Consider the following 15,924-nt stretch of genomic DNA (forward strand, 5'->3'; position numbering starts at 1 on the left):
AGAAATACAAATGCATTTGAATACATAAATATATTAGTAGATTTGAATATAAGAGTTCATCCATTTTTTGTACAGTGGAATACATATACATCTGGATAATTATATTTTAATCAATTCATTATCATTTGTTTTTTAACTGAATTGTTCAATTGTATTGATATTTTAACAAAATTATATTAAGAAATATCGGAATACAATTATTTGCAATTACAATAAATTAAGTTAAAACAAATTATGTGAAATGCCTTAACGTTTGAACAAAAACAATAGCAACAATGAAGAATGGTGTACAATGTATTTCAATTTTTTTAAAACTGACTAGAATTCAAAAGTATCTGCTGACCATATAATTATTAGTTGTTAATGTAATGATGTGAAATTGAGAATTTTAGGACATAATTAACGAGATTGTTATAGTACTAGAAATTGCCTTATATAATGCAGTATAATTGAAATTGTAAAAAAACAAGAAACAAAACAATACACAAATACGGTGAAATATTAATTAAAATGTACTCATTTTTTTTAGATAGCACTGAACTTCAATAATCTAGTTATTTATATAAATTGCTCTAAAATTAATCTCAATTTTATCAAAAGAAATTATTATATTTATTTCACGTACCAAAACGACTCCTCAATTTTGTAAAGTCCAAATAGTAGAGGAGGCCCTTCGATCGAAAAAAATTAGAAGAGGCCCAATTCTATAAAAATGAGCCCACTAGGCATTCACACCAATAAACAATGGTCACTATGTCCTCATAGAAGTTAACGATGGTGAAAACCCTATAAATACCAAATAAGCTACTCTTTACATATCTCACTCCGCCGTAATAGATCAAAAGCCCTTAATTTCTCTATTCCATCTAGGTTTTGGATCTATAGCTGCTCCGTTTTTCTACCATTTCCCTTTTTGGGCAAATCAAGATATGTTTATCTATCTATTGTTTTGTTTTTTGTTAGAATTTCGTGTTTTTTGGAACAAGTTGGTGTTTTTCTTTAGTGTGGTTTGCGATTTTAGGATTTTGTTGAAGATCAATAAATGTTAGGTTTGTTTTTTGTGGATTTGGCATAGGTGGGTGAGCGCTGAGTGGTGACTATTCTGAGTGGAGGTTATGGCCTTGAATCGAGAAGAGGGAAGCTCATCTGAGATCAAGTTCGATAAGGGGGTAGATCTGCTATGATTTGGGGTTTGAATTGGGAAAAAGAGGAGCTTGACGAAGTTGCCTTCAGATCCCTTTGATACGGACAGTAGCAACCAAAGGATGGGTTTTTCAGCCATGACTAGTTGGTTAGAGGATTTTAGATTTATGGTAGATAAGAATTAATGAGGTTGAGAAACTGATTTGCAAGATGGGAATTCATTCAGGGTGCGGGTTTCTAATTGATTGATGGAAATTGTGAGCCGCTGGGGATGAATTTGAGAGAGGGGTTGAACAGTGATCATGGTCTAATTGATGGTGAATGATCATTGTGGTGTGGATGGAGGTAATCCATCGCGGGCATTGTTGGTTGTTGTCCCTTGGTTATTTAGGCTTGGGGGGACCTATTTGTAGTTGAAAGAATATGCAAGCCTTTATGGGATGTTGTTGTTGGAGGTCCACTTTTATGGAGAAAAATTATCATAGTTCATCCATTTTGTACTAACATCACAAATGATATCCTTATAAACTTGACGAATAGAGCTCAAGCCCATCTTTATTCTCTCAATCTATTTCACTGCTCAAAGCTCATTGATGTTGGTTTGAAGCTCAAAGGTCAGTTGTTTCTCTTGTGTTACTTGCTTTGTTATTAGGAACTGTAATACCTTAACAGTTATAAGTAGTAAGAAATCTATTAAGCACACAGTTAATTTAGAAACCCTAACTTGTAAACCACACTTTTTCATACTAAACCTATATGCAATTTGAATTTCCATGTTGAGGTCTCTTCAGCCCGCCTCAGTACTTGTTAGGTTATTCCAGGGCCTTGTCAAAATTTGACAGACAAGAGCAATGTCCTCTAATTAATGTAACACTTGAAGAAAATAATGCTTATAGATATAGTAATAACTAATCTCTCCATAACTTGTGTAGGAGTCTTCCATTGTTCACAGACGAGAAAGACAAGTGAGGGAGAAATGGACAGTCTCCATGGCTTCACCAAGTAAGCATCGCAAACCCCAAATGATAATTCTTGAAAATATCTGTTGTATGTGTGATTTCATTTTGTTATTTGTTGTATTTAGTATTGGAATGAAACATAGCAAAGAGGATTTAGTATTCCTATGGTATACCCCATCTATTTAGTTGTTTATTTCACATTATTTCGTTATTGTTAATTTTTCCATATGTGTATGCCTTTTTCAAACTATTTGGCGTGCTTTAGTTTATGCGGAGTTTGTTTATCCACAAGTTAAGGGTAAGATATGTTTATACTCTATCCTCTATAAATTCAACTTGCGAGATGTTACTGGATATCATTGTTGTTGTTGTTGTTATGGTCTACCCGAACTATTTGGGATTAATGTGTATATAGTAGGAGTAGAACTTTTCCAAGAGTTCCACTTGATTATTAAAAACTTTGTTTTTCCAGCTTATATTTTGTATATATACAACCCCTCTCCTTCGCACTTCCACATCATGGAACAATTTCATGAATGTTTGGACTAAGGTTGCAGGCTTGCAGCCATGGCCCTCTAAATGCGATATGGATAGAAATCAGCCCAAAAGTTTGAGAGATTTTTGTGGGATTGAATGAACCAACCTGCCTTTTATAGGCTAGCTCTTTTTGTGTCTCCAAAATTTCTCCGTTATGACATAACTGATTTATCTAAATTTTTCTTTTTCTTTCACTTTCATCTTCCATCTCGGCTATGTTTGATTTTGTGTTTCCTTCTTTTTGTAAGTTGGATTTCACTATGCATGTTGTTATTGATGATGATAATATTTTTCACTAGGGAAAATATGGAAGAGCTCCTTCAAGTGTTGATAGTTTTAGATGAATAAATATCAAGGTGGAAAGCTCCCATCTTAAAAATTGAATTACGATTTTGCCTCTCTACTAAATTAAGAATTTAATTAAATAATAATATTTTAATTATCTAAAGATTGAATTATACAAAATTATAAATGCATCTTTCTCATATTAAAAAATGAAATTGACCTAGATTTAGATTGAATTGTAATCCAAAAATAGAAAGCAGAAATACCCTAGATTAGGAACGCTTTCTCTCCTAAGTAAGTTTTCAAACAAACTAAAAATTCAAAGTTTCTCTTTCTCATATCAAGATGGTGATTTTCTAATCGAACAAAAATAAACCGTAGTCGGTTCTAAAAGAAGTAACTATATAAAAACCAACTTAACACAAATATAAATTGGTTGAAAAATAAATAATGAATATCAAATAGTAGGAATATATAAACAATATGTTCATATGTGATTTTACCATTTCCTTGTATTGCTAGCATAGACCTTTTCTTTTATGAACTTCATCGAAGTGATAGAGTATTGACACAGCATGAGGAAATATTTTTCCATACACTCGACTTGCAATTAAATTAGTACAAATCACCGTTATGTTTCTCTTAAATAAGTTGAATTAATATATGATTTAACTTATTTAAGGTAAAAATAACGTATACTTATACTAGTTTAGTTGCATGTCAAGTGTGTGATAGAAATATTTCTTTATGATTTACCACTAGTCCACTACTCTATCATTTTGATCAAGTTCATGGAAGAAAATGTTATATGATAACAATACTACGAAATGCTAAAAGATAATGCATGAATATGTTAGCTTATATAGTATTATTATTTGATATTCGTTATTTATTCGTCGATAAATTTATATTCGCGTTAAGTCAAGTTTTTTGTTAACTCTTTATGATCGACTATGTTCGATCAGAAAATCACAATCTTAATAAGAATTTTAAATTTTTAGTTTGTTCAAAACTTACGAAGGGAAAACATTTCAATCTAGGGTGTTTCTCCCTTCTATTTTTAGATGGTGACTCATTCTAGATCCACGCAAATCAACATTTTTAATATGTGGAAGATGGACGTTGAATTATTAGTTTTAGTAAAAACTTCCTTACCAAAGCAGCGATCTATTTAGAGTGAAGTCAAAAGTTATATGTAGGAGTTGTTCACCGTAGTATAGTTATGACACCAATACTACCAAATTTAGCAACTAGATAGGAGCAATGAACTCTTTTTGCTTATAAGACTTGCCAATCACCATCCAAAAATAGAAGAGAGAAACAACCTAGATAGGAGCGCTATTCCTCGTAAGAAAGTTTTTAAACAAATTAAAATTTCAAAGTTCTTCTTATCAAGTTGGTGATTTTATGATCTAACAAGAATGAATTATAGTCTGTCCTAAAAGATTTAACAAAAAAAAAACCCGACTTAACACATATAAAGTGGTTGGAAAATAAATATAATAATGAATATCAAATTATTATATCAAATAGTAATAATATATAAATTAATATGTTCATGTGTGATTTTACCATTTTCTTGTATTGCTAGCATATAAGCTTTTCTTTTATGAACTTGATTCAAAATGATAGAGTAGTTACACACATGAGGAAATATTTCGCAACACACATGCAATTAAATTAGTATAAGTCATCATTATGTTTCTCTTAACTAAGGTGAATTAATGTATGATTCAGCTTGATTAAGAAAAATATAATGGTGGTTTATACTAATTTAATTGCATATCTAGTGCGTGACAGAAATATTTCTTTATGATGTATCACTACGCTATCATTTTTATCAAGTTCATGAAAGAAAATGTTATATGCTAACAATACAACAACGAAATAGTAAAAAACCATACATGAATACGTTAGCTTATATAGTATTATTATTTGGTGTAATAATTTGATATTCATTATTTATTTGTCGATAAATTTATATTTGTGTTAAGTCAATTTTTTTGGTTACCTCTTTAGGACGACTATGATTCATTCTTGTTATATCATAAAATCACCAACTTGATAAGAATTTTTAGGCGTTCAGATGTAGTTTTGACTATTATTGTCGTCTTTGAATTTTCTGTTGGACATTTTGTTGGTTATTAGTTAATTGCTTAAGTCAAATTTGTATTCTGATTAATAATTCTAGTTTTCATATTCTGTCTCATTTTTCAATCAAATAGACTGATTAAGAATTTGTAGTGATTCTTTAAACTCTGTTTCTCTTATCATGAAATTTGTTAGAGTTGTCATACATTAGTTATCCTTTAAAATGTCTATATAAGCTGAAGTGCTTGATGATCATAATAGTTTTGAGAGTTCTTATATGGTAGAAGAGCAGATTCAGTAGAATGTCAATTTTTAGTGATTAATGGGAGTTTGAATCTTAATTATTCTGATTCAGTCTATTTAAGTGCGTTTGATTTTTAGTGGTTAATATTCAGTTCATTAAGTCCATTTGTTTCTTTTTTTTAAAGGGAAAAGGGCCTGATATATCCCTCAACTTTGTCATTTAGAGCTGATATACCCCTCATTATAAAAGTGGTTCATATATGCCCTTACCGTTATACAAACGGCTCACATATACCCTTCATTTAACGGAAGTTAAAAAATAGTTTTAAATTTATATTTGTTACTTCTAATTTTTTAAAAAAAAATTATTTAGGGGTATATATGATTCTTCTATCAAAGTTCAAGGTATATTAAATTTTTTTCATACAAAAATTATTTTTTTGACTTCTTTTATTATAATTATTTGAGTTTCTTATTCTTATTTTGTTTTTTTCTTTCATTCCTTAGTTTAAAGAAAAAAAATTTAAACTATTTTTTTTTGTGTGTATTGTAATTTAATTTCGTATTCGAAGAAAAAATTTGGTCATCTACAATAAGTTTTACAAGAATATTAGTGAAACATAAATAAATTTGATTATCAAAATAATAATTATAAATTAGTCATTGAAACAAAAAAAAAATATGTTTTGACTGCGTAAGGACCGGACCACAATAGGTCTATAGTGCTCAATCTTACCTAATATTTTTGTAGGAGATTGTCATCCAAATATATTCATTTGTTCAGGTAATACGCCGCAGCATTAGGAATTATGTTATGCTAATAATATTGAAGCAGGACAAACATTTTCTGTCACTAAACAGTAAAATCCATTCTTATATATATATATATACAAATTGTGAGGATTGGAAGCAAAAACATTAGGTTGAAAGTGAAAAATAAATTGTCAATACACAAGTTGTACTACTTATATACATTTTAATTAGTAAAAAAAGAAAAAGAAAAAGCAAGCCAATACCCCTCATCTTTTTGTGAAATTATACTGGCTATTAGAACAGCGACAACTATGATGAGTCTGAATAAAACAGAACGGATACATAATATTCGAGTAACAATATCTAATTAGCTTGAACTTGAGGCATATATATAATCGAGTTGATTTAACCCGTTAAGAATGCATTAAATCTCTTCATTCCACAGCAACATCAGCTATATGAAACCAATTTCTTTGAAGGAGCTCTACCATCTCTTCGTCTCTGGATATTGTAACATGTTATAGTAAGTATCATAAATAAAATTAATATTATATGGTTGTATTAATTAATAATGTTATATATGTTTTAAGTATTACAATAATAATGTTACATATATATACCTTGATTTAGAAGGAGACTTTGGGGTTTGGTGACAAAAACGAGGGCCTTCATCATATCCTTCACATGTGATTTCTCCATATTCATCTCTATAACAAACTACACCCGTTGACTTATCTTCAAATACCTATATATATTCATATAAATATAATAAATATATTACGAAAAATCAGTAGACGTTTGTACATGAATTGATTGATATTTTTTTTGAAAAAAAATAGTAGTACAAATAATAAGTGAAATTGATTACATATAATTAATGTAAAAAAAAAAATAGATCTTGACGTCTAACTCAATTCAAAATTTAGCTCATGAAAGAAGGATATTGCTCAAATCCTTATAAAAAACCTTTCATTTCTTTTTCACGTTCAAAACTGGACATCTGATGTATTGAATAATAATATGAAGGTTCAACATCAATTTCGAATTATTGGAATGATTTGTACTCTAATACATGTCTAGATAGACTCTAGTCCTTATATAATTTGATATAATATCAAAGCAGACAAAGGTCTAAAAAGAATGAAATACCTTAAGCCCATTTTTCGAAGTTGATTTGATCTGACAAGGAGTTGTTGTTGTTGATGATGACGATGATGGCGATGATGATGATGATACGTTGTTTGAAATATTGTCATGAACACTTGCAAACACCACTTGTCTGTGGACCGGCAGCCTTGTTGTCCTTGTAGTGAAAGATGATTTGGTAATTAGAAAAGATGTTGAAAGAGAGTTTACCACAGCCATTGAAGTTAATTGAGAGAAAAAAAGAAGAAGAAAAGAGTGAGGAAAGCTAAGGAATGTTAGTTTATGCTATGAAGCATAGTTGTTGAGGGACTTTATATTATATAGTTTTTTTAATTTTATTTTGTAATCAAGATAACATACTATAACTTAATCTTGCTAGTACTGTTTGGGGAAGAATTAGTACACATTACTACTTTTAATTTGTAGTACTATTTTAAGCCTAACAAAAAGAGTGGATTTTATTTGCTTATATTATATATTATAATATATCTAACTGCTTGGTGCTAGAGTTTTTTTTATTTGTTTTGGTAAGTTAAAAAATAGATGATAAATAATAGTTTCTTTGTTATAATTTATTTGTTTTATTTTGATTTGGACTAAATCATTTAAAAAAAATAAAAAGAAATTTTGAATCTTGTGATCTTAAATCAAAGATATGTTGTTATATGTATCAAAATATGCTTTAATCGAATGGTATTAAACATGTCAAGTGGAAAAATTATAATAAAAGAGTTATTACAAAAAAAAAAACTTTTTTAAAATTGAAATGGACTAAGAAGAAAAGTAGGACAAATAAATTGAAATGTAGTGAGCAATACTTGTTTCGATGGTTGATATCTATTGTATTGCATTGTTTTTAGATACTATATTTGTTTTTTATTATTATGTTTTGAATTTGTTTATATCATATTGTTAAATTCATTAGGTTATGAGACAATTAAAATTCTCAGTTTATGTAATGACTGAATTTGATATGATCATGTTATTATATTTTCTTCTTTTTTTGATAATATTATAAATTTATTTTTAAAATTATTAATATGTATCATAATATATATAGCAACAAAAAATAATATAGTCTATCCAAATATATTTAAAAACAATACAACATAATACGGATCCATAGTCAAACCAATAAGTGAATAAAATATATCCTCAAGAAACATAGTGAGTTTCAAGTCGGAATTGAGGTTATATAGTGCTTTGACTATCAACATAAAATAGATCAATTATATTTTAGTAATAATAATTAGCCAAAGGAATATACATATAAATTATAATTATTGTTGGAAATAATTATTGGATCAAGTCCTTGGTCTAATTTTATTCCATTAGTTATTTAGTTTGTCCTCTTCTTTAATGCTAATCCAATTTTTTTAATAAAGATTCCACTATGAGCATATGAAAATATAGTTTCTTTTATATTAGATGACGATTACGATTAATAAAACTTTATATATTTCTAAAGAATATCTAAATTGTGGACAAATGATGTTCATCCATATTGTGAGAATATTTGACAATTAATAACGCAAGTCATGATTACTGTAAAGTCACTTCTGCTTTAAAGAAATTCGTAAATTTTCTGAACTAATATTTACGGTTCATATATATATATATAATTATAAATTATGTCATTAAAACTATATCACGAAATTTAAATGACTTTTGATGGTGGTGAGGAGTCAGTGATAAGATGTGGTAGATTAATAATGTTTATATTATATTTGATTAATTTTCTTGGAATGAATAAGAAGCTATCAAACCTAATTGGGTGCAAAAGTATATGATAGGTTCACATAATAATCAATTACATTATCTGATCATTCTTTTATATGATAATTGGTTAGTTATTAAAATAAACATAACTTGTCTTTTCCTTAATATATTTTAGTGAACCTCGTAAGCACCACGTATATTTGTTAATATGACAATTTCTTAAGGTCGTTAAAATGTCACTCTAGGATAAATTTGACTTATATATTAGTTGAATTTTATATATATTCATGTCGAGGAAACAACTAAGACACTTATATAGTTCCTAGAATGAAATGGATGAAGACAAAAAATTTAAATGATATACAAAAAATTGAATTATTGATGCAATAAAAGCTTTAACCAAGTATGTATCATACAAAAATAAAATGTCTTCTTTATTTGCTCTTATTAACTATAATTGATTATATAAAAAATACTAGGCAAACATTTAGCCTATAATTCCAAGGTTCAATTTGGGCTAAATTCTTTGAAGTTATGACATTTGAGCCTTTTATGTAATAGTTGGGTTAGACAATAAATAGGTTAGATTATATCATTTAGACTCTAATTATATTTTTTGATATGTTGAATTTTATGAATTTAGTATATTCTTGGTGAAGTTTAAGGCTAAAATATTAGTTGCTTAACAATATTTGGTGAAATTAATTTCTTGAGGATCAATCCTCTTGGGTGTATCTCCATTTTATTTGATATTCTTAATAGGAGGATTTGATGTTGATAGAAATATTATTGCTTATTAGTTTCATTTTTGTGTCTTGTTTTCTCCTATAGAATTGGTGTTTTAATTTGTAGAATATAGTGGTTGGGGGTATTGATTCATACAACCATTGTGCTCAATTCTTATCCATCTTATGTATTTTTTCCATCTTTTATCTTTAGTTTTTTATTTATTTGCTTTTTTTTATCCGATATTGTATCATTTTCTAAGTTAGTGAGATTTCAAAAAGGTAGAATGTTCTCAGATCAAAGTCTTATTTTCGTGGGGCAATAGATTACCTTCAATAGACCATTGACACAGAAAAATATTTTTAAAGCAAAATTACAAAAAAAAATATGACAATAAAATAACAAGATATACAAAACTAATATTAAAGCAACAAATAGTAATATTGTTGATAGCTCTACGACATAAAAACAAAAAAAAGTGGGTGATTTTGAATGAACTCTCGACGGATAGGACACCATATAATAGATATTAGTATGTCACTACTAAATATAATCATTAATTATTCCTTTAGAACTCAAATATGATGAATTTGAGTAAATCAAATCAAATATAGACCAGGTTCATTTGACTAATAGTTCAATTACGATTAATATGACTATTTAGGCCTTTAGCATTCTCTCTGAGTACAAGTTAATGCATTAAGTTCAAAAATTAAGTCTTTGTATAAACGGAGAATGGCCTAAAATATCCTTCAATTATAGGAAATGAAACAAAAATATTCTTCTTCTATTTTTGGGCTTCAAAATACTCTTTTCACCTATATGGAGTCTGTTGATCACTACGGTCAAAACGACCCATTTTCAAGGTCAAACGAACCCCGGAGCAGATAAACCCCCTATTTTATCGATTTTCGTGTGCTATAGTCAATCATCTTTTTTGGTGATCCGAAGTTCTAAGATCATTTTTGCCAAAAATTTGCATAAGGTCCGTCAAGACCTTATTTATGGAGTTGGTCACCACGGTCAAAACGTCCCATTTTCAAGGTCAAACGAGCTCCGGAGCAGGTAAACCCCCTATTTCGTTGATTTTCGTATGCTATAGTCAACCATCCTTTTTGGTGATCTGGAATAAGAAATCATTTTTGTCAAAAATTTGCATGGACGTTCGTTAAGACCTTATCGATGGAGCTTGTTGGTCACCACGGCCAAAACGATCCATTTTCAAGGTCAAACGAGCTCCAGAGCAAGTAAACCCCCATTTTGCCAATTTTCGTGTGCTATAGTCCACCATCTTTTATGGTGATTCGAAATTTCAAGATCATTTTTGCTAAAAATTTACATGGATGACTGGTAAGACATTATCTATGGAGTCGGTTGGTCACCACGGCCAAAACGGTACATTTTCAAGGTCAAACAAATCCAGAGCAGATAAATCTCCTATTTTACCAATTCTCGTGTGCTATAGTCAACCATCTTTTTTGGTGATCCGGAGTTTCGAAATCACTTTTGCCAAAAACTTGCATGGAGGTCCGTCAAGACATTATTTATGGAGTTGGTTGGTCACCACGGCCAAAACGATCCATTTTCAAGGTCAAACGAGCTTCGGAGCAGGTAAACCCCTATTTTGTTGATTTTCGTATGCTATAATCAACCATCTTTTTTGGTGATCTGGAATTTCGAGATTATTTTTGCCAAAAATGGACATTCGTTAAGACCTTATCGATGGATCTGGTTGGTCACCACGTCCCAAACGATCCATTTTCAAGGTCAAACGAGCGCCAGAGCAAGTAAACCCCCCATTTTGCCGATTTTCGTGTGCTCTAGTCCACCATCTTTTATGGTGATTCGAAATTTTAAGATCATTTTTCCAAACATTTACATGGACAACTGGTAAGACCTTATCTCTGGAGTTGATTTGTCACAACGGCCAAAACGGCACATTTTCAAAGTCAAACGAGCCCTAGATCAGCTAAACCCCCATTTTGTCGATTTTCGTGTGCTATATAGTCCATGAAATTTTCGGTCATCCAGAATTCTGATTTTTTTGCCAAAAACTTACATGGACGTCCACTAATATCTTATCTATTGAGTTAGTTGGTCACCACAAACAACCCATTTTCAAAGTCAAACGAGCTCCATAGTAGGTAAACCCCCTATTTTGTTGATTTTTGTGTGCGATAGTCCACCATCTTTTTTGGTCATCCAGAATTCCGATTTCATTTTTGTAAAAAATTTACATGGACGTGCGCTAAGACCTTATCTATCGAGACAGTTGGTCACCGCGGCCAAAATGACCCATTTTCAAGGTCAAACGATCCCCAGAGCATGTAAAGCCCCCATTTTTTTTGGCGATATGCTATAGTCCATGGGAATTTTGGTGATCCAAAATTCTGACGTCATTTTTATTGTAAATTTACCTGGACGTCCGTTAAGACCTTATCTATGGAGTCGGTTGGTCACCACGACCAAAACAACCCATTTTCGAGGTCAAACGAGCCCAAAGCAAGTAAACCTTTTATTGTGATTTTCGTGTGCTATAGTTCACCGTTTTTTTTTATGATCCGAAATTCTGAGATTATTTTTGCCAAAATTTGCATGGACGTCCGTTAAGACCTTATCTATGTAGTTGATTGATCATCAAGGCCAAAACATCCCATTCTGAAGGTGAAACGATCCCCACAGTAAGTAAACCCCCATTTTACCGATTTTCGTGTGCTATAGTCTACAATTTTTTTTGCTGATACAGAATTTTGAGATTATTTTTGCCAAAAATTTATACGAGCGTCCGTTAAGACCTTATTTATGTAGCCGGTTTTTCACCAGGGCCAAAACAATCCATTTTCAAGGTCAAACGATCCCCAAGAGCAAGTAAACCCCCCTCCCCCCATTTTGTCGATTTTCGTGTGCTTTAGTCCATGAAATTTTTAGTGATCCAGAAATCTGACAAAATTTTTGCCGAAAACTTACAAAAATGTTTGTTAAGACCTTATTTATGGAGTCGGTTGATCAGGACGGACAAAACGGTCCATTTTCAAGGTCAAACGAGCGTCAAACCAGGTAAACCCCCTATTTTATCAATTTTCGTGTGTTATAGTCCATCATTATTTTTGGTGATTCAGAATTTCGAGATTATTTTTGCCAAAAATTTGCATGGACGTCTGTTAAGACCTTATCTATTGAATCGGTTGGTCACGACGGCCAAAACAGCTAATTTTCAAAGTCAAACGATCCCAAAGCAAGTAAATCACCCATTTTTGCCGATTTTCATATGTTATAGTCCACTATTTTTGGTGATCCAGAATTCTGAGATTATTTTTTCCAAAAATTTATATAGACGTCCGTTAAGACCTTATCTATTGAGTCGGTTGGTCAACAAGGCCAAAACGGTCCACTTTCAAGGTCAAACGAGCCCTAGAGAAGCTAAGGTAAACCTCCTATTTTGACGATTTTCTTGTGCTATAGTTCATAGAATTTTCGATCATACGAAATTCTGACGTCATTTTTGCTAATAACTTACATAGAGGTTAGTTAAGTCTTTGTCTATGGAGTCGTTTGGTCATCACGGTCAAAATGGTCCATTTTTAAGGTCAAACTATCTCTAGAGCAAGTAAATCTCTCATTTTACCGATTTTCGTGTGCTATAATCCACCATCTTTTTTGTTGATCCGGAATTCTGAGATCATTTTTGCCAAAAATGTACATGGACTTCCCTTACGACCTTACTTATTGAGTCGATTTGTCACCACATTCAAAAAGATCCATTTTCGAGGTCAAACGAGCCCTAGAGCAGGTAAACCCCCTATTTATCCGATTTTCGTGTGTTGTAGTCCAGGGAAATTTCAGTGATCCGAAATTCCGACGTCATTTTTTTGCCAAAAATTTACATGTACGTCCATTAAGACCTTATCTATGGAGCCGGTTGGTCACCACGCCCAAAACGGCCCATTTTCAATGTCAAACGAGCCCCAAAGCAGGTAAACCTCTTATTTTGTCGATTTTCTTATGTTATAGTCCACCATCATTTTTTGTGAACTAGAATTTTTAGATTATTTTTGCCAGAAATTTACATGGACGTCCGTTAAGACCTTATCTATGGAGTCAGTTGGTCAGCACAACTAAAACAGCTCATTTTCATGGTCAAAGAAGCCCAGAGCAAGTAAACCCCCCATTTTATCGATTTTCGTGGGCTATAGTCCATCTTTTATGGTGATCTAGAATTTTGAGATCATTTTTTCCAAACATTTACATGGACGTCCGTTGAGATCATATCTTTGGACCCAGTTGGTTACCATAGCCAAAATGACTCATTTTCAAGGTCAAACGAGCCCCAAAGCAAGTAAAGTCATATTTTACTGATTTTCGTGTCCTATAGTACATGAGAATTTTGGTGATCCAGAATTTCAATGTCATTTTTGTCGAGAATTTATATGGACGTCCGTTAATACCTTATCTATGGAGTTGGTTGGTCACCACGGTCAAAACAGCCCATTTTCAATGTCAAACGAGTTCCAGAGCAGGTAAATCCCTATTTTATCAATTTTCGGGTGCTATAGTCCACTATCTTTTTTGGTGATCTGGAATTTCGAGATCATTTTGTCAAAAATTTGCATGGACATCCGTTAAGACCACATCTATGGACCTGGTTGATCACCACGACCAAAACGGTCCATTTTCAAGGTCAAACGAGTCTTAGAGAAGGTAAACCCCCTATTTTGTCGATTTCGTGGGCTATATAGTCCACCAGCTTTTTTGGTGATCCGGAATTCTGAGATCATTTTTGCCAAAAATTTGCATAGACATCTGTTAAGAGCTTGTATATGGAGCCTCTTGGTCACCACAACCAAAACGACTCATTTTCAAGGTCAAACGAGCATCAGAGCAGGTAAACTCCCTATTATCGATTTTCATGCCCTATAGTCCACCATCTTGTTTGGTGATCCAGAATTTCGAGATCATTATAGGTCCATATAGGTGGATGAAAGGACATTTCGTAGCCCAAAAATGGAAGAAGGGTATTTCTGTTACATTCCTATACTTGAAGGATATTTTAGGTCATTCTCCATTGTTTAAAAAAGAAAAAACAACTCATAACAATTTTATTTTTTTCTACTACTCCTAATATCTTATCATAAATAAGTCATTTTTTTACTAATATTTTATTTGGTTAAATATTCACAATTACTTGAATCTTTTTCTTCACCATCTTCCGTTTTAGATACATATCATCCCTATCCCTATCCCTATCCCCTACCCCACTCCCATCTTTTCTTTTGGCGTACTTTATTAATATTCATATGTTTGAATTGAAACAAGGTTCTATGGATTCTAACCGCGTTTGACAACAAATTTGCAAAGAATTTATAATCTCAATTTTTGAGTTTGTTATTTCTTTTCTATTGTATTGATTTGATTTTTATTTTATATCACATAAAGAGTCTAACAATATATGTTATTTAAAATTTACCATTTGTAAAATAAATTTTTTTTAGTATTTTGAAATAAACNTCATTGAAGATCTTAATTGTGTATGAGTTTAAGATGACTAATATCCTCAGATTAACTAACCATTGTGATAGCAGAAGTGTACTTGAAAGTGTTGCCCAAGTGGCTATGAGTTAAAAATGATATTGCACTCATTGAATGTTATTCGAGTTCTTTAGTTATTGATTTTCAATGATGCCAAAAGGGGGAAATTATATACNTTGAATGTTATTCGAGTTCTTTGGTTATTGATTTTCAATGATGCCAAAAGGGGGAAATTATATACTGTGGATAGACATATGCATAGTTTGTCATCATCAAAAAGGGGAAATTCTTGGGGAAATGAGAAAACATGAAGTTTGCAGTTTTGATGGATGACAAAGAATTGAAGTTTTTGGAAATCTGTTAACTAGAGTGTTTGATGCATTTGAAGTACGATTGGGAGAAGGCACGATTTTAACTCGTGCAGATATGTTCACTCAAACCATTCTTGCTGATTGTGGCATTTCTATGGAGTCGGAGCAGGTTGCAACTGCGTATCCACGTACATCTGGTCATGTTGCTCAGTTACTCAGGGAACTTAAAGTAGCTGAAGAAAAGTATGCCACTCTTGAGTCAGAAAACCAAAAGTTACGTGCTGAGCTTGACACTTCAAATGCTGAAATACACAGGTTGAAGGATCAGTTGGTGCAGCAGCAACTTGCTAACAATGCAAGAGTTGACAGAGTTCTGGATATACTGGCTTCTGCTTCAACTAAGCCTGGTTAACCTTCACATTGAAAAAGCATCTTGTTTGAACCTGGTTCTCTTAGTTGTTTAAACTTATTATGCTCAACTGGCT

General features: G+C 31.5%; 1 protein-coding gene and 1 pseudogene across 1 annotated transcript; one reads left to right on the forward strand and one right to left on the reverse strand.

Annotated features, from left to right (window-relative positions):
* The first annotated feature begins 1,115 nt into the window (after positions 1-1,115).
* On the forward strand, positions 1,116-2,149 carry LOC107006465 (annotated as a pseudogene).
* A 3,948-nt stretch (positions 2,150-6,097) lies between these two features.
* LOC107006814 lies at positions 6,098-7,419 on the reverse strand. Its single transcript, XM_015205332.2, has 3 exons — positions 7,161-7,419; positions 6,632-6,756; positions 6,098-6,512 (listed from the first exon to the last, which is right to left on the reverse strand). Exons 1-3 carry the CDS (start codon positions 7,374-7,376, stop codon positions 6,446-6,448), a joined length of 408 nt encoding a protein of 135 aa, XP_015060818.1. The 5' UTR covers positions 7,377-7,419; the 3' UTR covers positions 6,098-6,445.
* Positions 7,420-15,924: the final 8,505 nt, after the last annotated feature.

The sequence above is a fragment of the Solanum pennellii genome, chromosome 12, assembly GCF_001406875.1.
Source record: "Solanum pennellii chromosome 12, SPENNV200".
In the NCBI taxonomy this organism is placed as follows: domain Eukaryota; kingdom Viridiplantae; phylum Streptophyta; class Magnoliopsida; order Solanales; family Solanaceae; genus Solanum; species Solanum pennellii.

What these genes read in the sequence shown, in the direction of transcription:
- LOC107006814 (XM_015205332.2), bottom strand. Translation starts at nt 7,376, where the DNA reads ATGGCTGTGGTAAACTCTCTTTCAACATCTTTTCTAATTACCAAATCA. An exon ending in CTTCGAAAAATGGGCTTAAG is followed by an intron (nt 6,757 to 7,160) that starts GTATTTCATTCT and finishes GAATATATATAG; the next exon opens with GTATTTGAAGATAAGTCAAC. An exon ending in AAGTCTCCTTCTAAATCAAG is followed by an intron (nt 6,513 to 6,631) that starts GTATATATATGT and finishes TACAATATCCAG; the next exon opens with AGACGAAGAGATGGTAGAGC.